General features: G+C 37.9%; 1 protein-coding gene and 1 long non-coding RNA gene across 3 annotated transcripts in view; both read left to right on the top strand.

Moving 5' to 3' along the window:
* Positions 1-1,799: 1,799 nt before the first annotated feature.
* Positions 1,800-21,753, top strand: part of GRB2 (growth factor receptor bound protein 2) — a 103,788-nt gene continuing 83,834 nt past the window's right edge. Inside the window, exons 1-3 of one of the 2 annotated variants that reach the window (XM_072645676.1) lie at positions 1,989-2,112; positions 7,635-7,708; positions 9,600-9,829. In XM_072645676.1, coding sequence (XP_072501777.1) covers positions 9,752-9,829 — 78 coding nt within the window. In that variant the 5' untranslated portion in view covers positions 1,989-2,112; positions 7,635-7,708; positions 9,600-9,751. Of the gene's footprint in view, positions 2,113-7,634; positions 7,709-9,599; positions 9,830-21,753 lie in introns of both variants that reach the window. The other variant, XM_072645675.1, reaches the window with a different exon arrangement.
* On the top strand, positions 16,747-20,272 carry LOC140528143 (uncharacterized). The gene is made up of 4 exons (XR_011975088.1): positions 16,747-16,852; positions 17,596-17,708; positions 18,844-18,921; positions 20,208-20,272. It is a non-coding gene; the product is annotated as an uncharacterized lncRNA (long non-coding RNA).

The following is a 21,753-nucleotide window of genomic DNA, read 5'->3' as shown; positions in this document are numbered from 1 at the left end:
CGATGGCCTGAGATGCAGGGAGTGACCTTGGCTTCTTTGCTGTCTGACTAAGCTCTAAGCACTTCACCTGTTTTGGCCACCTTTGTGGTAGTTGGAATGAATTGTTTTCATCTACCCATTCCATGGGGATGGGAGGAAGCTTTCACAGGCTTTGGTTAGCTATCCCCCTAGCTTACCAACTGATTTGAGGTTCGTTGGTTACTCTCAACCTCATTTAGCCTATCTGCAAGATAGTCTTCCTGGGATGTCAATGCTGTACATGCTACAGATTTTTTGAGACACAGGTGAGAATTCGATGACATGTGGATACTAAAGGTTCATGAGCAGCCTTGAAAAGGACTGAGCAAGCCCTCACATACTCCATACTCCCCCCATACCATATATAGGCTCACTCATCCCATTAACACTGAGTATATGTTCGGGAGGGTACACCCCAGCTTTACTGAAGAAAATGTTTTATAGATAATGTACATAATCCGGCTCCTTCCTGCCTTTCCAGTGTTTTACCCTTTACTTCTTTCTACAATCTAGTAACATTGAACTCTTTGCTCTTCCTCACATAAGACACTATATTTCTGACTAGATATTTTCACTGTTCCATGCCTAGAATTTTCTCTATTCTTACTCTGGCCTCCCGGCTTTCTTAAACTCAGCCTAAAATCCCATGTTCTGTAAGAAGCCTTTTCTGGTCCCCTTTAATGCTAATGCCTTCCCTCTATGATTTCCTCCAATCTATCCAGTATATATCTTGTTTGTAGATAGTCATTTGCATGCGGTCTCCCCCATTAGATTGTGAACTTCCAGGCAGGAACTGTTTTGGGATCTTAATTTTTCTTTGTAAGCCTAGATCTTGGCTCAGTACCTGGAACATAGTAGCTACTTAATAAATTAATGCTTATTGACTGGACTATGGTATCTTAGGCATTTAAACCTTTGCTAAGGGCTAATTATGTCAGTTAACTAATTGTTAATGGTAAGCACACCAGTGGAGGTTCTAGAATTGTAGTTGTAGGAGTAGGTACCCACAGTCTGTACTCTATAACTTGAGAGTACCAGCTATCCTTTGGGGACCCCAATCTCAAGTATGAATGCAAATTGGGGGATACTCCAGAGAGGATGTTACATAAATAATATTGTAAACCCAATTATTTACAAATTGTCTAAAAAGTTGTATACTTTAACAATATAATAACAAAAACGTCCTTTTTTGTTTCTATTTCTCCTTCTGAATCATTTTTTTCTCTTTAGTAATTTTTAGGCGTTTGCTTTTAGGCGTTTTGACTCTTTTTCCTTCACTCACTTTGTATCTGCCAATATTTTAAAAAATGTATAATTCCATGATGTTCCTGTACCACGATTTATTCAGTCATTCCCACATCTTTAGACATGTGTTATTTCCAGGTTCTCTTTTTTCCGATGAAGGATGATACTGGTATGCCCTTTTTTGGTACAGAGAAGCCTTTTTCCCCTATCTTATCTCTTACCATCCTTAGGGTATTCTCATAGTGGGCGATGTGTTTCTCTTTTCATCTTTTACAATTTCTAGTTGGGGCGATGTCAGGAAAAGGGGAAGGGGAAACGATCAAGGGTAGGAAAGAGTTACAAACCACCTCGAGAAGGCGAGAGGGAAGTCTGGAGGGCAGGAGGTGGCGTCTTTGCTCTGGTTCTGAAAACAGTTACAGCTTCCTTTAGGAGGTGGGGGAAGGGTGGATGCCTGACGGCCTGCCCCATGACACCTGCTCGGAGGCGGGCCGGGGGCCAGCGCCCGCGTGTGCGCCTGCGCAAAGGGAGACTCCGAGAAGGTTTCCCCCACCTGCTGGGCAGGGCCGGGGAATGAACGCTTGCGCTCTGGGGCCCCTTTTACTGGGTGGCGGGGGGAGGGGGAGAAGGAGAGGAAGAGGGAAGTCTCCCGGGGGGGCGGGGCCTGGCCGGGCCGACGGAGGAGAGGAAGTTCTCGCGGGAGTACAGCGGAGGAGCGGAAGCGAGGCGGCTCTGGTGCTGCGGCTACCGGGCGGCGGCGGGCGCTGCTCTGCGGGGAGCGCCGGGATCTCGGCGGCCGCTCGCTGCGGGTGGACGGGCCGGCGGGGCGGAGAGCGGGAGCTCAGCGCCACTGTGAGTGCGGGGCGGCGGGCGGGGAAGCTAGGGCAGGGCCCGACTCTTTCCCCACCCCCCCACTCCTTTTTCTTCCCTTTCCTCGGGGAGGCGGCCCTGAGGGGGAGGCCGGGTCCTGAGCTTCGGGGCCGCCTCGGGCTGTGGGGCTGTGGCACCTCTGCTGGGGGTGAAGGAAGAGCCGGTGCCTCCGTCCCTTCACCCCACCCACCCGATCCGGGAGGCAGCAGTCCCTACCTGCACTGACACCTCCCTTCGAGACGCCCCCTCCACGGGGGGGCTCTGTTCCGAGTGACCCACTCTTTGAGAACCATCCCCCCAGTCTAGTCCTTAGGGACCTCCCCTCCTCCAGCGCCCTCTCTCTCCCATGCTGGGACCCCCAGAGAAGAGGCTGTGCAGCTCCCCTGCTGGGGGATTCTTGATTTCATTTTGTGTCTGTCTTTGGCTTGAGCGTTTGGAGACCCAGGCCGGGGAGAAGCAGAAATCGTTTACTGTATTCTGGTAACTACTAAGGCAAATGACTAATAATTCTCTGTGTCAGACTTAATGCAGGAAGCAGGGGATTCAGAAGAGACTGCCAGGGCGGTGGGGATGTCCCTTCTCTGACATGCTCGGCACTCACCTCTGTGTCAGCTGCTGTCTGTCTGGTGTCAGGAAAGATTTTGATTTTTTATTTTTCCTCAACTTCGGAGAACTCACCACAAAGCCTGCATTTTTCTAGGAAGAGAGGATAAGGGAACCATTTGAAGTGCATTTGTTTCTGTTATTTTTTTAAACTAGCATCACGGTGGGGGGGAAGTATTTGGTGTGATTGAAGCAAGGAAGTGGGACGTGTAGGGAGAATAAAATCAATTACTAGAAATTTTCTTTGGAAAGCTTTTAATGTAAAACTGATTTAAACCATGTCCTGTTTAGAAAATAATTCTGGACATCTTCATCTATGGTAGTAATTTGAAATTCAGTTTGAAGAAGAGATTATGGAGTATGCATTAGAGCTTGGTTTCAGGTATTACTTAGTTTTAAATTGAAAAGAATTGACCAGGCATGTTAGAAAAGGAATTTCTAGGTTTTGTTATTTCAATTTTTATGAGTACCGCCTTTCCAAACAAACCCTTTACAGGCTGATTCCTCCCTACCTACACCTGTATCATGTAAATAATTTTGGTTATCCTCTCATCTTTAACTCATTTCTATTCAGTGCCCAATGGATATCTGTATTTCATCATTAACAGATTTCTTTTTGTTTATGTGCATCATCAATTTTCTGCTTGCTTGAGTTTTTTTTCTTTAGAAAATGGTCAAATTTTAACTTTGTTGTTCCTGTTCTTTCACCTATATTCAGTGTAGCAGTAACTGTCTTTCAGTTTGAGAAGGACCAAGCCAGATGCTATATACATTCCACTATATTTTTTCATTCAACCAGAAGGGTTGCCAGAGATGCATGTGAGACTCGGGCTCCCCTCTGGGGATTTAGTGGACTCAAAGGATTGAATTCATCCCTAAGTAATTGACACTGCCGTAGGTCATAAGTGTAGTTCTCTCATGTCATTTGTATTGATTTTCTTCTAATCTCTTTCACTGTAGCTTGGGCCTTTGTGTTTGCTGTACCCTGTAGGGGCCTTTCTCTATGCCTGTGTCAGACACCATTATATTAAGGATTATATTATTCTAGGGTTTCTGAGAGTGATATGGATTTAGACAGATTCAGCTGTGAATTTTTAAAAATGAAGGCTTGAGTTGAGGTTCTTCTGGGTCCACTTCAGTTGTAAAATCACTTATTAGAACTTATTGAAAACCTTAGTAGAAAATAACTTCCTTAGCCCAATGGTGAATCAATTAAAGTGTACCCCTTGGTAGTTATATTCGTTTATTTACTGTGATTAGGTCCTCTCTCTTCATATTATCATTATTTTCTTTGTCTTGTTCTTGAGAATCCTCTAGTCAGTCCTAGACAAGAAAAGAAATCCTGGAGAAACATTAGCTTTCTCTTTTGGAGCCGTAGTGTTCAAATCTTAAGATCTTTTGATTTGTGTACCAGATACCAGGACAAAGCATTTGTGGTTTCTGATCAAGGTCTAAAAATTGTGTCTTATGATCCATCTGAGGCTTTAAGATTTCATTGTAATACATGTATTTTTACTTAGTAATTGTAATTGTATTTAAATTAATTTCATGATACAAAGTATTATAATTTTTTCATTTGCTTCCTCTGTCTTCATCAGGATTCTTTGTCCATCATTCTCATTCACTTGTATGGTTGTGGTTGGTGTGTACTCCATTTTTCTGTTAACTTATGTATCTTGACCTACTACAAAATGCCTACCTTCCTAGGAGACAGGTTCTGCTATTAAAAATGCATGTATTTCACCTCCTTCATTTCATGAAAGAGGTTGAGGTGATAGTGGTTATGGGTATGGAATATTGCATATACTGTCAGGTGGATGAATTTTTGTTTAATTTTTTTCTTTAGATATGTTTTAAAACAAGGCATGCAGGGTAGGAAAAGAGTAGAAAAATACATTTGGAAATGAATGTGATATAAAAGCAAAAGGCATCAATAAAAAGGGATTTGTTAAAAATAATGTTAAAGCTGCCATTGCAACCTCTTTCTTCCCCTTACACCTTGGGGTCACCACTAGCCTTATAGCCAATCCCAGTTCTGGTTAGGACTATTTACATATCATTTTCATTGTTTCTTTTCTCTTGTTTTTAGATAACCAAGCACCAATAAGATGCTAATTGAGTTATGAAATAGAATTCCTTCCCATTGCTTTTTTGGTCTTAGGGCACAGATTGGGAAAGAAGAAAACTATTAACTTGGGAGAGAAAAAATGATTCAGAGTAGAGGTCTGATTTTCCTGTGGGACAAATTTAATCTCATTATTTACTTAATTCATAATAATTTTCTAGGAATGGACTTCTGCATAGGTTACATGAGATTCCTCATTTTTTCTTATAGCTGCTTTGGTATTTCTCATTTTTGACAACTAATGTGAAGATATGCACTATTTTTTTTGTCATGTAACACTTGCAGTACTTCATTAAGAGTGGGAGTTTTAAAATCTGCTTAAGGCATCCATATTAACTACCATAAATTATAAAGTCATTAAAAACTCTCCTGTGGAAATCAGCTTCATTATTTGGAATTTACAGTTCCTCCGTATTTGGAAATATTTTGAAACCTACTTGGTGTTTTTTCATTATTATGCATGATTACCTTTTGTACATTTAAATATTTCTTTGACCCTGTTACTACAGTGATGTGTTTTTTTTTTAATGCTTCTTAGTTTTTTTACTTAATTGTTATTTTTTTGCTAGTTAGGATTTTATGTTGTTTTTAACAAAAAACGAGGCTTCATCAAGGACCCAGGAACACTCAGATAAGGGATACGTTGACTCTTATAGGATATTTACTCATGGTGAATTGGACCTGATCATGGTACACGCTAAGCTCCAGGGATTTCCTTTCTTGTGAATTTGCAAGAGAAGGGAATGAAAGAAGGAAAAATTCAGCAAAAACAATTATGTGAACTTCTTTTGAAAACATTAACTGTATAATCATGTAATTGTACATGAATAAAAGTAATGAAACATTATTGTTTACTATGGTATAGGTAAGGTCAGTTTCAGAAGTATGTTTAATGTAATTATTAAGAGCTTAGAATTTAGTCTTATGTGTTATATCCATTTCCCAGGAAAATGGAATGATGATATTACAGTTAGGAAAATATTTCTCATTTAAGTCTTATTTAGATTCTAAGTCTTAGATTTCAGATTGCATCTATTTAGTTATTTAAAATTTTCTTTTTGCTTAATTGGGGGTGGAATTTTCCTTCCCATCTTCAGAAGGACACACCCTTTTGAATCTTTTTTAGCCAAGGAAAATTGGCTTACATTAGACAAATGTGGTATCATGTTGTTTACGGTGAATGTTCTAATAACCTTCACTAAACTTATCATTGTAAGGACCACACCCAGGACACTTCTCTAAATTTCATATATGGCATATACATTTTTCTTTGGCACATCAACATTAATGCTAATTGGGTTTGGTATCTTGTTTTTGTATCAGTCAAACCATATTTTACATAGTAACAATTGCTGGTCTAATTTGTGGCTTTTACAGTCTGCTAAAACCTTCAGGTAATTCAGACTAGGTAATCAGAACCAAAAATCAATGTCAGAAAGCAGGAAGAACAATTTCATGCTGGTCAAAGTGCATTGCAAACCTTAAAGCCCCATACAAATGTTAGCGATTATTGTTGTTTTTAGTCTTGAAATACTTTTAAATATGGATAACATTGTAGCATGCCCTTTGTTAAATACAGGCCCTTTGTTAGGTCTGGAATAGAACAGAGTGCTGGACTGGACTCAGGTTCTAGTCCTAGCTCTGTTGCTAACTAGTATCACTTTGGATAAATCACTTTATTAATCTGGGGTCTGTAATTTCTAAAATGAAGAGGTCAGACTAACTCTTTGAGGTTTCTTCCAGCTGCAGCATTCTTTGATGAATCAATTAGGGTTGGTTAGCTAGGCATGTATAATGTAGCCTTGAATTAGAGGTTGCCCTCCCAACTCAGGGTTGGAAATTATTCTTGAGGTCATTGGAGTAAATTGTCAGGTGTCTAGAAGAGGTAGATAAGCCCATTGCTCTGTTTACTGTGTGCAGTTATAGCATTGGTCTTTTGTTTTCTCCAAAATAATGCCTGTTTTCTAGGTCCTTGGGATCTTAACTTGGATCCATTTTTTAAGAAAAACTTTTAATTGAGCAAATCTTCCTAATATTAGCTTTTTTGGTGATGATTAGAACTCTTGCTTTTTAATTCCAATTCAATATAATCCTCCCTTCGCAGGCTCCATCTTTGTCATTTCCCTGCTTCTGTAAAAATTTCTTTATTACATGCAGCACAAGGTCTTTAGAACCCCCAGATTTTTATTTCAAGTTGACTCAGGCCTTCCTGATAACTTCTTCCATTTGTAAAATCCGTGGCCCAACCTTAACCCTATGTTAATATTCCCCCTTGGCGGGACTAGGCCAATTGTAACTGTGTCAGTCAGAATAATGTTCTAATTGCTAACTTGTAGGAGAACAAAAGAATAATAATCATCTTTGCCCCTCCTAAGAGCTCTCAGGGGTGCTTGTTATCTGATCTAGGTGTCACTATAAATATCTGTCCCTATTATAATTGTGGCAATGCCACGTGCTTTTTTTTTCTTTGTTATGAGCATAGTGACTGAGCAAGAATGAGAATTACGGTGTAAAAGGAAGCTTGTATTCTCCCCTGATCTCACAAAAGCTAAATTTTTATAGTGTATTAACTTAGCTGAGATTCACTTTCTCCTTAGAGGTGATATTCTAAAGTCCTTTCTACACTTGCTGTGGCAAAAGAACTGAGTCACTTGTTTAACTGCTAATTATAGTAACTATTTTATGCCTCCTTGCTCTGGGAAAAAAGCTTCTTTCTATTGGGACAATCCTGTGTGAGGATCTGATGCTTGGCCTTCTTCCACATTTACTCCTCCAGATGCCTGGAACCTCCAGTTTTGAAAGAAATCCATTTTGAATGTCAGTGGCAGCACCACTTACCCAGTACTCCAGGTTTGAAACCTTACCTTTCATACGTTTCCCTCATCTTTAATGGCCAAAGCGCATCACTTGGTCTTATCTTCTAATTTGATAATATCTCTCACCCTCTTCCTAGGCACACTGCTGCCACCTCTGTATAAGCCCACTTGTAGTAGGCTAATAGGCCTTCCCTTTTAACTTTCACCCACCTCATTACTGATAATTAATGTTATGTATCTGCAATCATGTCACTCTTTTAAACATCTTTCAGTAGTTTCCTACTGTCTTTTAAGTTTAAATTGATCTTCAGTAACACATTTTTATAGTTTTAAAGTTTGCAAATTGCTTATTTCAGAAATATCCTATGAATTGGATAGTAAGTATTATTTAGAAAGGTCTTTTGCAGTCTTCCCCTCATCCTGTTCCTTCTGCCCCCATGTTTTCTTTTGATGTTTTTTCACTATTCCTAGAGTATCCTCTCCCTTACTTTAATTTCCTGCCCAATTCAATCAGTATGTCTTTCATAAAGCCTTCCTTGTTCTCTTCTCTCCATCCCTCTCCCTTAGTTACTTTATACCTCTCATATGAGACACCTATGTGTTCTCTCTTCTAGAATGGAAACTCCATGGGGCAGGAATCTTATCTTTTGTGTCTTGTCTAACCTTTGTCTTCCCTAGTAGTTATCGCAGTACGCTATACATAGTAGGCACTTAAACAGTTGAATTTGGGTATTAGTCTATGTGGTCAGTTAGACATGATTCATTCCTTTTTTTTTTTTTTTTTTTTTTGGCAAGACAAGGTTAAGTGACTTGCCTCGGGTCACACAGCTAGTAAGTGACAAGTGTTGGAGGCTGTATTTGAACTCAGGTCCTCTTGACTCCAGGGCTGGTGCTTTAACTGCACCACCTGGCTGCCCTTAGACATGATTCATTCTTGCCAAGGAACATATTGTTTTCTTTAGGATGTTGATCCATAGCTGATTTTCTCAAAATGGCGGGTAAGAGGTACCTTGTAGTGGATGTAGTGGAAAGAGCATGGTAGTCAGAGTCAAAGAACCTGAATTGGAATTGCATCCCTGCTACTTACTTATTAGCTCTCCAGTATTATGCAAGTCACTTAACCTTTCTAGGTCCCTGCTTTCTCAGCTCCAAAATGAGAGGTTTGCAGTTAATGATCTCTCAGGTCCCTTTCACCTCCAAACAGGTGATCCTTTGAGAGAAGGACCCCAATCTCTATGGGTATTTTTTTTTGTTAAGGGAGAAGTGGGATGTTGTTCTGACTGTAGGTAAGAAATGGTACCAGGAAAGCAGTCTCTTGAAGTACCTTTTCTTTTAAACTTATTTAGGGTAAACTTCTTATTCAGTCTTCTTTCTTCACTTTCCAGTTTTTGAAGATAAGCTTAGCCCCTTCCTGTGGGGGAATGGGAGTGAAATAAGAAAAGCATTTTAAGTTTGAAATTTATTCTCTAATCTGGGTGTTGAGAAACAGTACCCAGCCAATCTTAGGTTCCTATGAGGTCTCACAGCTGGTTGAAATGAAGGAAGAGACAGTTTTGGAGAACAGACTCAGCTTGGGGATTGCTATTTCTTCTCTCATGGGAAGTTATTCATGTTCTAAATTTTAGGTGGGAAGTGGGATAGAGAAGGAGGAAGACTTGATCAAGGTTCCTAGTTATGTACACACCCAGCCATTTAAGAAGCAAGTCTGGTAAGGAGTAGTTTTAACAGATACTGCCATTGGCCACCTTATTGTCAATTGGGGCCCTAGGACTGAGGCTGAAAAGGAGGGGAATTGGAGTTTCAGTCTGGAGGGTCAAGTCAGAGGATCTGAAGGCTCAGTATAGTCTAGTGTATTGTCAGGTTGGGTCTACCATTGATGGGGGCCATTCTTGACTCTCACTTGTTGTCTTTTATCCTTCTTTCAGGGCAGAATCTTACATCTTCTCTACAGGCAGTTCCAGCGAATCAGATCTCAGGGAGGGAGGAGAGTCTGAGCCCAGATAGTTGGGCTGCTGCAGCAGGGAGGTCTCCATTCCCTCCTGCCCCAAGCTGCTGAGCATTTATAGCAGCTCTCAGCATGGAAGCCATTGCCAAATACGACTTCAAAGCCACTGCAGATGATGAGTTGAGCTTCAAAAGGGGTGACATCCTCAAGGTAAGGATTGATGCTCAATGCTAGTCTCTTCTCTAGCCTTCCAATCTTTCTTACCCAGAGATTCAAAGAAGCGTTGCTTGTTTTTGTTTTTTTTTTATTTTCACAGTATATTCATTTTTAATCTGGATAGATGGAGATAACTGCTGAATGAAATGTTTATTATCACTTTGAAGGTGGTACAATATGTTGTTTTTTTAAATTGCCTTGATTACTTCAGTCAGTTGATAAGCATTTATTCTAACTTTCTTATGTTGATATACGTGGATTTGACATCAGCAATTTCTCTAAGTGAAATCAAAGCAGTGTGATTGAGTAAATTGATTGTACTAGTAAAAATGGAAACATTTTTCACAGGTGCCTTAGAAAGATTTTAGTGGCCTAGGTTTGGAGGATTGATATCAAACTGAATTGTGCAGAAGCATCAAGTTAGCATCATCTTATATGATAGTCATAAACTTTGCTTTTCCATGGTACTGAAGTTTCAAGTACCAAGGAAAGCCTTTCCACTTGAGAAATTGTTTGTTCCCAGATTTTATGAAGGTTAGAATGCATGGCAGACCTTGATAAAAGAGTATTGACTGTGTATTTTCATCCCTTTAAGAGAATCGTCATCTTGAAGGGTAAATAATAAGGTAGTTAACGTATTCTTGCAGAAGTCAGATTTTTATTTTCTTGAAAGAAACTTGGGAAGCAATTACCCCATAATATACTGTAATTGCAGAAAAGAAACTTGCTGACAGTTTAAAAATAAGCTTCTACACGTTTGCAACTCATTTTGAGCCCCACTATTTACACTAGGATTTTCTTTCCACCTGGCACATGTTAATTATATTGTTTACACAATTGACTTTAGCAGCTTTGCCCTTTTAGATATATAATTTACTTTTACAGCTGTGGGTGTATAGAACAGTGTGTCACCTTTAAATGGAGAGATTTTTAAAGTTTAGTGTTTGGTCATTTGAGGGGGTTTTTTTTTTTTTACGTTTACTATATGTAATTTTTACTTCTGCTTATCTGAACTGTAGTCTTGTGCCTTGAGTGTTACTGGGAACTTGCCTCTCTCTACTGTGACTGAAAGAAACTCATGAAATTTTCTAAACAGGAAGAAAGTGATGATGCAGAAACATAGCCTCTTGTAAAAGTGCTTCAGGCTTTTTCAGTCCTGTGTGATTGTGGTTAAAATGATCTATTTTTCCCAATGTTCTCATTAGTCTAGATGTAAGGTTGAGCTTTGAGGTGGTCCTCACAACTAAGTTTTTCTTAGTTTTAAAAAAGTTAGGTTCAAATTCCATAGGAGCTTGTCCTTTAAAAAAGGAAGAAACAAAATTCTGAGAATAGGTTTTTTAAAAGTTCTTGTGAAATTGAACTCCTTGACGTAATTTAAATGATCTGCAACAAATAGCACTGCTACTAGAATTTAGAGTGACATAGATCTTTACCTTTTAGAGTAATAATTTTTTAAAGTCACTGAAAGTATCAGAACAGGCTTCAAACATTTATAAAGTAATTACTGATTTCAACAGATAACTTGTTTGTTAACTCAGTATCGTTAACTTCTTAAAACCAGCATTTCAGATTTGACAAAAATCTCTTTTGGTCTTTGGTTTTATTTATGTAAACTGTTAGATTTCTCAATGAAAACTTATTCTCAAGACTTAAACATGATTATCTGACATTCTGGATTACTGTCTAGATTCTGCTTGTTGCACATTCAGCACCGAGAATCAAAGAACTTGAGTCCTGTTTATCCAGAAAGTTTCTGAAAAGTTACATGTAATGACCTCAGCCATGAGTCAGAAGCATTTTGTTAACCTAGATGATCTATGTATCCCAAAGCAAGTGTTTAATTATTTGACCCTCTTAAAAGAGCAGCAGACTGATTAAAAAAGACAATGCTAGGGGCAGGTAGGTGGCACAGTGAATAGGGCACCAGCCCTGGAGTCAGGAGGCCCTGGAGTGCAGGAGGGCCAAGCACTTGACACTTACTAGCTATGTGACCTTGGGCAAGTCACTTAACCCCAGTAGCCTTGCCTTCCCCTCTCCAAAATAATAAAAAAAAAAAAACCCAATGTTGTTTGACATTACCCCAAGAGCATATATATAGAGTGTTTTCAAAGAGCTAAATAAACTTTTCAGAGAAATGTGTTTGGTATTAAAAAAGGTTAATCAAAATGTGTTAACTTTTTTCTTTCTCAAAGTACAAAAGTAAAAGATTCACATATTGTTTGTCATTTCAGTAGATAATTTGAATATGAAGTCATAGTGCCATTACTGCATAGCCACATACTCTAGTCTCAATTGAATAGCAGTTTGTTAGTAATCTTGTGGCTTAACTCCAAAAATGAATGAAGATGGTTGCCTCTTGACTCATAACTCTCTAACACAGCTGAAGAAGAAAATTACTCTCTCTTCTTTGGGAGCAATTAGTAAAAAGCATATAGTTTTTCTTTTAATTATTAAAAAATAAGTAGATCCATTTTAGCCATTTGGCTTTTTTTGTGACTTTAGCTTTTTAAAGATGTTTGGGACATAAAACAGTAGCTGGAATTCTTTGTGTACATATTGAAATCAGCATCTGTATGAACTTTGCTAGTAAATGTTGGGTGATCATATTTGATGAAATATGGAAGACCTTGGAGTTAGTAGTTGCTAACTGGACCTGAGAAGATAGAACTCCTGTCTATTATTTCTCGCCAGCTACCTCAGAGAATAATCTTGATTGTTTTTTCCTGTGCAATAGGACATCTTTATATACACTTATTTGGTGGACTATACTGCTCCATAAATGTCTTTTCAGAAGAGATAACCTTGATTTTGTGGAATTAATCCTGGCCTAGAGCTGGAAGACATATTACATATTCCTAGCTTTCTCACCAGGCTAGTTGTGTGACCTTAGTCAAATCATTTCACCTCTCTGGGGTCCAGTATTCACATCTGTCCGAAGGAATTAGATGATTTTTGAGTCTGTGAGGAGAAATGTGCCAACTCCCTGTCTCTCCCTGAAGGGTAGCCCCACTTGGTATGTATAAGAATGAAGGAAATTTATCTTACTCAGACTAGTTATAAACCCAGGCTTGGAAGATTACCAGGAAGCTGGAGAAATTTGGGTTTCTTTCCTCAGTCCTTCATAAGGTAGGCTCTGGATGGTCCCATAGCGTTTATATTAAATGAACCCTGGAGCAGATCCACATGTAGAACCTAAAAATTGTTTCTTTCTTCTAGGGATAGAGGAATGACACAGAATTAGGCTAGACTTCCTGGAACTACTTTAGATTCGAATTCTTCCATCCTGTTAAACTATTCCTTATAAAGTCATTAGCGATCTCCTGTTTGTTGAATCCAGTAGCCTTTTCTGTCTTCATTTTCTTTGATTTTTCAATAGCATTTAACACTCTCATTCTTTCCTTGATGATTTCTTCTCCCTTTAGTCTCTGTGACTCTCCTAGGTTCTCTTCCTCTTTGATCACTTCTGTCTTTTTCATTGGTTTGTCTTCTTCCTTTTTAACCTTAACTGTATGTATTTGTCAAAGTCTGATCCTTGGCCTTTCCCTGCTGGTATGGTAATCTACTTCTATGGCTTCAGATGTCACTAAATTCTAAACTTCTTTACTGGGTTTTAGTCCCTTTACTCATGCATACATGTATGCACAATTTTTGTTTGTGTGTGGGTAGGCTTTTTCTTGAATCTGATAGTGACACAACTGTAGTTTTTCTTTTAGTTGATATCTTTTGTTTTTATATCACCTTCATTTATCAATATATTCCTCCTTTCCTTTCCTCTCAGCGAACTATTTCTTTTAACAAAGAAGAAAAGAGGGAAGAAAAATCAGCTCAGCAAAAGTAACCAATACTTTATTCAAGTCTCAGAGCAAGCTGCGTTCCACCTCTGTATTCCTTTATCTTTACAAAGAAAGAAGAGTATACTCTTTTCTTTTGGGCTATACTTGGTCATTATACTTCCACAGCGTTCAGTTTCTCTTATTATAGTTATTATTGTTCTTTTCATTTGCATTTTTGTAGTTGTTGCAAATAGTTTTCTGCTACCTGTAGAACATTTCTAGGATTTAAAATTCAAAGTGAGAAGGGACTGCCAAGGCCATCCAGCTCACTCCTTTCATTTTATAGATAAAGACACTGAGAACCAGAGAAGTGAAATAACTTGATCAAAGATGCAAAGAACCTGTTGGAAGCAGCATTTGAATTTAAGTTTTCTCACTCCAAAATTTAGAGTTTTTTCCATTTTTATTATAAAACCTCACATTCAGCTTGTTCAAAGTTAAGTTTAATTTGCTTCCCTTCAACTTGCTTCCTTCACATTCAAATTTTCTTATTTCTATTAGTGATATTACCACTTTAAACTTTAAACATTAAAACTTTAAAGCCATTTTTGATATTTCCCTTGCTCTCAATCTTTGCCAAATCCTGTTTTTGTCTCTTCAATACTTCTTAGCTATCTCTTCTCTCTACCCAAGTTTAAACCCCTTTTCTCCTGCTTAGATATAGCAGCCCTCTAACTGATATGCCTACCTACAGTCTTTCCTTTCTCTAATGTGCCTTTCAAACTGCTGCCAAAGTAATGCCCAAATCTGATTAGTTCATTTTCCTGCTCAAAAATCTTCAAGAATTTTCCAATGCTTATTGGGTAAACTAAAACTTAAACTGGAATTCAGATAATTTTTCAATCAGGATCTACCCTATCCTTCTAGCTTTATTTTATTCTACCTCTCTTCATGTAGTCTGTGATCTAAACAAATTGGACTATTTAGTCTTTTCTAACCTCTTTTGATATCATAAGTTTGCTTATATCCTTCTCTGTGCCCTTGTGTACTACTTACTCCATTAAGCCCTCTCATCTCTGTATGTAAAACCTCTCTACCCTCCAGCCAAAAGGCATTCTTCCATCCTGAAGTCTTTCTGCCATTTTTCTTTCACTGCTATCAAATGTTAACAAGTTAGTTAACTAACTTGTATTAATAGTTATCTTCCAGGTAAATGACTTACATGAAGGCAGAGGATATGTAGTCTTTTGCTTATTTTTGTATTTGCAGTGCCTTGCTTATAGAAGGTACCAAGTGGGTTACTAGGCCTATGTTCATTTGGACTCAGAATTTTGACCTGAATTGTGGAGCAGAGGGCCAGTCACATACAATCTACTCTACCCAACATCACCTATTACCTAATCTCTATAAAGGTGATAGAATAAAATTTAGGAGTTCATGTACTTACAGTGACTTCTTCTTTCAGAGATATAGACTCTTTCAATCAATGACACATTTATGGAACACCTACTATGTGTCAAGTACTGTGCCTTAGTACTATGAATATGAAAGATATAAAAAGTGTCAGGCTTTTTTCCTAACTTTATGGGACTTAGGATCTCTGTGGGGGTAGGAGACAAAGCTAACATCAAAGATAGTATGTCATGAAATACTGAAATGTTTGGTAAAGACTTCTAAGAGGAGTTTCATAAACTTGAGGTCTGTGGAGGAGCTGAGACTTGAGGTGGGCTTTGATGGAAGACACTTAAGGAGTGTCTGTGGGGGTGTTTTGGCAAGAATGTGAACATATGCATGCTATGAAGAGACTAGCCTGATTGGATCTAAGGGTTTATGTTAGGGAATAGTGGGAAATGAAGTTGAATTAGAAGATGAAGATGGATTTATAGAGACTCTGAAAAATTAGACAAGCTGACAGAGGAGATAAGAATGGACGTGTAGGACTAGAGTGTAATTGAAGGATTTCTGAGCTGGAAGTGAGGAATGTGATTAATTCAGCAAATAATGACTGCTGTGTCTGGATACCTGTGCTAGATGCTAGAGAAAATTCCAAGTTTTTAGATAACTCATGCCCTGCCCTCATTTAATTTACTGCTTAATGGATGAAATTGGTGATTAAGGAAGGTTAGTATAGATTAGTAGGATTTAGATTGGAGGGAGGGAAGTCTGTAATCAGGGAAGTTAGCTTCAAAATTATAATCAGGTGAATGAAATTTTGAACTGGCACGGTGATGGTAAGCATAGAGAGGTAGAAGAAATATCTTTAGGAAAAAATTGATGGGACTTTTGACAGCTTTTTCTTAATTTCATGTTCAAATGAATATCTTCCTGAAAAATAGGAGCTCCTTTGTGACATATATATACCTGATATATGGGCTGATGATTGCTTAGAAAAGATGGAGAGTCGAAAATTTGATCTTAAGATTTGACTGGTCAGAATTTTTTGTAGTTGTGGTTCTTGAAATTCAGCGAAGGCTTCTAATTTCAGGTGATTGCAAGGATGAATTACAAACTGAAACGAAAGGATTTGATATGAACACGCTACTGTTGAGGTTTCAGGTACTTTGTCCTGATATATACACTTGTAGAGGGATTTCTTTGTTCATAGAAGATGAATTCTTGGTTTTCTTCTATGTTGATTAAATGCCAGAGCTGAAAGACTGCATTGAATCCTTATGTATGGAGGAAAGTTCCTTGTTTGGGTTCTCTAATTTCAAATTACTTGTTTTCCTTTTACTGTGCTCATTTTTTCCTGTCAGCTGAATAGATTGTTTCCAAATAGCAGGTGCTGAGAATGTACTTTCAGTTCCTACACAGCACTGGGGGAAGGGGGGTGGGGTGTAGGGTGGCTGTGTAAGAGTATAAGGAAATGACTCTACCTCAGGGTGACACTGGTGCTGCTATGTTGCCACTTAGGCACATTGATGTTGGCAGTCTATTTCCCAGATATATGCAGCATATTTCCTTCTCTTCTTTCTTCTTCAAAGGTTCTACCTTTACTACTTACTTTTCCCTTCATAACCCTACTAGATGAACTTGGAACTAAATAGGTTACTCTCATATGTTCTGTGTCAGCTCTAATGATCACACTACCCAGGGATTCTTGAAAGCCTACAAAAGGGGTGTGACTCGTTGGTACAAGCTCTTCACTTAGATCCCAGATCCCACCAACACTGTTGGCATTCCTGTCTTTTTATTCCTTGTTTTCTCCTCTACTAAAATCTCTTTCTTTTTCTCAGTCTAAAAAGTAAGTTCAGATGATAAACCTAATCATTATTTTAAGAGTTGTCCTGTGGAAGTAGGATTAGACTTTCCTGCTTTTAGCCTTGGAGAGCCGAACTGGAAGCAGTTAGGTGGTTGTTTAAAGAGAATCTTGGCTTGATGTCAGAAAAAAGTGTCCTAACAATTAGAGCTGTCCAGAAGTGGAATGGGCTGCTTTGAGGGAGACAGTAAAATCTCTCCCTCACACTCCTCCCCCACCTTGCATGGAGGTCTACAAGCAGAGACTTGATGACCATCTTTTGGGAATAGTGTAGAGAGAGAGGAGTTTTATGCTGGCGAGACTAGATGGCCCCTGCAATTTTTGCAGCTCATAGTATGTAAAACAGATTCCCTTACATGCTGTAGCCATAGCACTTGTATTCAGTTAGTTAATAAGAATAATAAGTTAATTTTACAGTTGCTGGTAACTACTTTATAATTACTTGGTTTGGTTTTTTTCCTCATCAACTAGATTGTAAGATCCTAGAGAAAACTCAGATTTCTGTTTATGTGTCTGCCAACCTCTTATAGTTGTGCTATGTACACTGGTGTTCAGAAATACTTTATATGTCATTTATGTCAATCTCACTGTCTGAAAGGGTCATGTGTTTATTTTGAGAGAGGAATGTCATGGTAAACATTGGGATCTATTGTTTTAGGATAAAGTATGCATTCGTTGCAATGTTTCTTCTAATAATAGATACTGATTATAATACTTAATTACTGTAGAGATCCATGGCTTTGTCAGTGTGAGTTGTCTTGCAGATTGCAACTTCATTGCAACTTGATAAAACCGTTTTGCAGAATTGTTGTAGCCAAACAATTAATCACTCTTCAGTCTGGTGAGTTGCCATTCTTAAGGAACAGTTTATCTAGTCTTTTATCCTTCTTATACTTGAAGCCTTTCCAGCTTGGATGCAGATTTGCCAGAGTTTAGGATCTGAGCTCTGGTGACATAACTGTACAGAAGCTACAGGCACCCCCATCACATGATGAGGCATCATTTGGATTTTAATGGAAGACTAATTATAAACCAGACATAAATTACTGAAGGTTTTTCAGATTTTATTGTATTTTTCAGTTAAAATTAAGTAATCTTTAATCCATTAAATTTTAGTCATTAAATTTTAGTGAAATGATGGGATATAATTGTCTTTCAAGAACAAATGTAACTAAATGAAAACAGCTGCTTATCAATTTTCTGTGGTCTCATAATGATATTTTAAAAGCTTCAAAGCTGAATTGAGAAATACCAGTAAACATTTGGGACCTTTATACTCTGCCTTTGTAAAATGAATTGAGGGAGCACAGAAGAGAAGGTACTCTTGAATATCTGTTCTAATTCTTAATGCTAATTCCTTATAACCTTTCTGATGCAATAACATAAGTGGAATCGATAACATACATACTTTTATATTGTAAAGGGAGTTCCAGGAGAAAAATAGATCATTAAACCTGGTTGCTTTTCATTGCAATAGTCTCCTGTGCTATAATTGACCTTGTGTCTAAAGGTAAAATGGTTTCATGCTCCTGTGTCTTCTGACTTGGAATAACAGCACAGCTCAGTTTTTGTTTCTTTCATACATTTGTCTGTGTTATTTAACTCTGGAATATTAAAATGTTAAATTCAGAATTGACTCCCTACCTCTTTAGCATGAAAGTTGCTTGACAAAATATTTTTTTAGAGGCAAATCTTAGGTTATTGTTGTGTCCATTAATTGCTTTAATCTTTAGTAGCTAAGAATAAAATAGTATGATGAACTTAGTTTTACCACGATCTTTTGAACATTTATTGAAAAAGCCAAAATTGAGGCTATATTTAGTAGTGTGTCTTGCCATTCTACCTCTAGAGGTTAAATTAGTCCCATCCAAAGGAGAGTATTTTAACATTACTTCAGAAAGCAGTTAAGGGAAAGTCAGGGTTTCTTTGATTTATTTTGTTCTTGTTTTTTTAACTGAGATTTGTTTTATTCCAAGAATCTCAACCTTCAAGCCAGGAACATCACTTCTTGGGAGTTTCAGAGAGGGACAAAGGCATTTGACTTATTCAAACATGTGAGTTCACAGGGTTTGCAACAGATAAAAATGCATATGGCTTCACAGATGATTATCCTGATTATAGCTGTGTGTTGCTGGCTAAGCTTTTGCAAATCACCAGGCAACAAGGATGACTTTTAGTGTCTAATTTTTTCAATTCAGTAGATATTTATTTAATGCCTAACTGTACTATTTTACAAGAGAGAGAAACACATCCAATTTCAGAAATAAAAAGTTTTATTTTACTGCAATTATCTAGTAACACTATAAGCTTTATATTAAAGTATATTAGAATAAATTAGAAACATGTCCAGTCTTTTTCTTTGCAGATTTAACTGTGGTGCTATGTCTTGAATTGTTATTGATAATGTATTCTTTTTTCAGCTCTTAATGTAAAAATGGTGTTCTGTGCTCTCATTTCATCCTTCAGCTGGCTTTGTAAATGCGGTGAACTCCATTTTCCCATCCTCTTTCCTTTTAGTTTTTTGGCTATTTGATTGTTTGAGATTAAAAAAAAAGACAAATCAAACTTTAAAAAGTCAGTTTTCCTTTATGTAGCCCTTTAGTTTCAACTTTCACCACCCGTGTGTTATAAATTCTTTGAGAAAATTGCACATTAAAGAAAAGATATTCTGTGGGGAATTTTTTTCAGGTACCTAAGAAGATAAATATATTTTGTTTCCTAATGAGTCCATGGCAGATTTTAATTAGCTCCAAGACTTTTTTTATTACCAAAATCCTGTACTTAAAATTTATGAACTCATATTTATTCCCCTCCCTTGTGTTTCCTGTTCCCCATTCTATCAGAGTACATTTAGTGCTAAGAAAGGTAGAGGTTCACAAGACAGAATTTAAATACTGTGATCCTCAGTAGAGTTTGTGTTGGCGAATGGCCCTGTATAACTTTGTTTCACAATGTCATTAATACATTATAGCTAAAACCCACCACGATGTTCTAAAACCCCCACTATGTAGCTTCTTTCAGTCAGGCCTCTATTTATAACATTGTTATATATCTACCTGCCTTCTGTAACCTAATTTCTCCTAATGTAGTTTTTTTTAAAGTGTCTTATTGATACTTTATGTCTTTATATTTAAGTCATTTTACAGGTCCCTCCCTTTCCCTTATATCAGAAACAATCAAGCAAAAAATAATCTGATTATGGTAACCATATTTGACATTGTATATTATATTCAGTTCTATTGGTTCATTTTGTCTCCCCATTTAGTTGTGAGCTGGGTGGGAAGAGGGATGTGTGGGACGATCTCTTTTCTGAGTCCTTCATTGGTTTTTCGATTTACAGGTATACCTGGGAAATATCGTGCATTCGGTTCCAGACCACTGCAATAAAGTGAATACCACAATAAAGCGGAGTCATGCAAATTTTTTTGTTTCCTGGTGCATATAAAAGTTAATGTTTTTTCCTCAGTTAGCTTTTATACTTCCTTTTCCATTTGGCCAATTCTACTATTTAAGCAGTTGTTTTCTTTTCCCACGCTGTTGGCTTTTTTTCATAATTCTCTTGCATCACTTTTGTTTTTTTTCTTCAATTTTTCTTCTACCTCTCTTATGCTTTTTAACTCCTTTTTGAGATCTTTCATGAGTTCTTTCTGGGCTTGAGACCACTTCCCATTTTTCTTTGGGGTTTTGCCCATAGGTGTTTTGACATTGTTGTCCTCTTCTGAGTTTGTGTCTTGATCACTGTCACTATAATAACTTTCTACGGTCAGATTCTCTTTGTTGTTGTTTTTTGGCCTTTTTCCTTTCTTTTAAATTTGAATTCTGCTTCCAGGATAGAAGGGGCACTGTTTGTTTCACACTCCTTGTGCCAGGGTCTTCAGGCGCTGGTTGTTTATCTGATTCTACACTGATGTTGCCCTGAGACCCACAGGGGACCCTTGGTGTCTGGTTCTGTGCTGAGGGGATATGGTGGAGAAGTAGTTGATGCTGCTGGAGGTCATAAGGTTTAGGGCATAGCTTACCTGGTGCTGAACGAGGGTCCTGCTTCTGTTCAGACAATCTCTGACCTCAAGAAGCTTTGTCTGTTGAGAGAGTCAGGAATATAAATAAGGATGCAAAAAAAAGGAATTTGTGGGGAGGGAATGCACAGGCTGCTGGAGAAATCAGGAAAGGCTTTATGTAGAAGGTGCCATTTGAAATGAGTTCTGAAATTCTAGGGACCACTGATGTCGGGAGGGTGATAGAATGTTTTGAGGAGTAAAGATCATCTTGGAGAAAGAAAGTTAGGAACAATAATATGAGGGGATTTTTCTTCTTTCCACCTTTCCTTCTCTCCTTTAGCCTTTTTCACTACTAATTTCCACCACTGCCTGGTACCATGTAAAGTAAAAGGGAGGTGAAGAGGAAGCTGTTTGCCATGAAAGAGAGGTCTATAAGTTAGTCGTATGTAAACTGGAATATGCCTATATTCTAATTTGGGATTCTTGTGTCAGTGGCTGTGTAATGTGGTTTTGAACTAATTGCATATAAAGCCCAGCAGCTGAAGCACTTGCAAGGAGAAAAGACAACTTCTTTCAGTTCAGCAAAACCATAATTATTACATAGTCTTTTCAGAGACCTCTTTAAGTAAATAGTCTTGGGAGAATTCTCACCCTTGTTGTAGACTCAAGCTGCTTTTTATTCTAAAATTGCAGCAAAATTATTCAGGTTTAGTTGCTCTCACTCTGAAAGCAACCAATATTCATTTAACAAGCACTTTCTTTGGAAATACATGTTGAAGTCTCAGTGTTGACTATTGATATAGAATTAGAATCAGTCAGTAGCTCTCAGTTCCTTTACAGTCAAACTGATGACATGGTGAGTTGATACTGTATTTCTAGTAGAGTTCC

The sequence above is a fragment of the Notamacropus eugenii genome, chromosome 2, assembly GCF_028372415.1.
Source record: "Notamacropus eugenii isolate mMacEug1 chromosome 2, mMacEug1.pri_v2, whole genome shotgun sequence".
Lineage (NCBI taxonomy): Eukaryota > Metazoa > Chordata > Mammalia > Diprotodontia > Macropodidae > Notamacropus > Notamacropus eugenii.
Note: the sequence above shows the minus strand (reverse complement) of the source record. Positions and strands in the feature narration are given on the sequence as shown.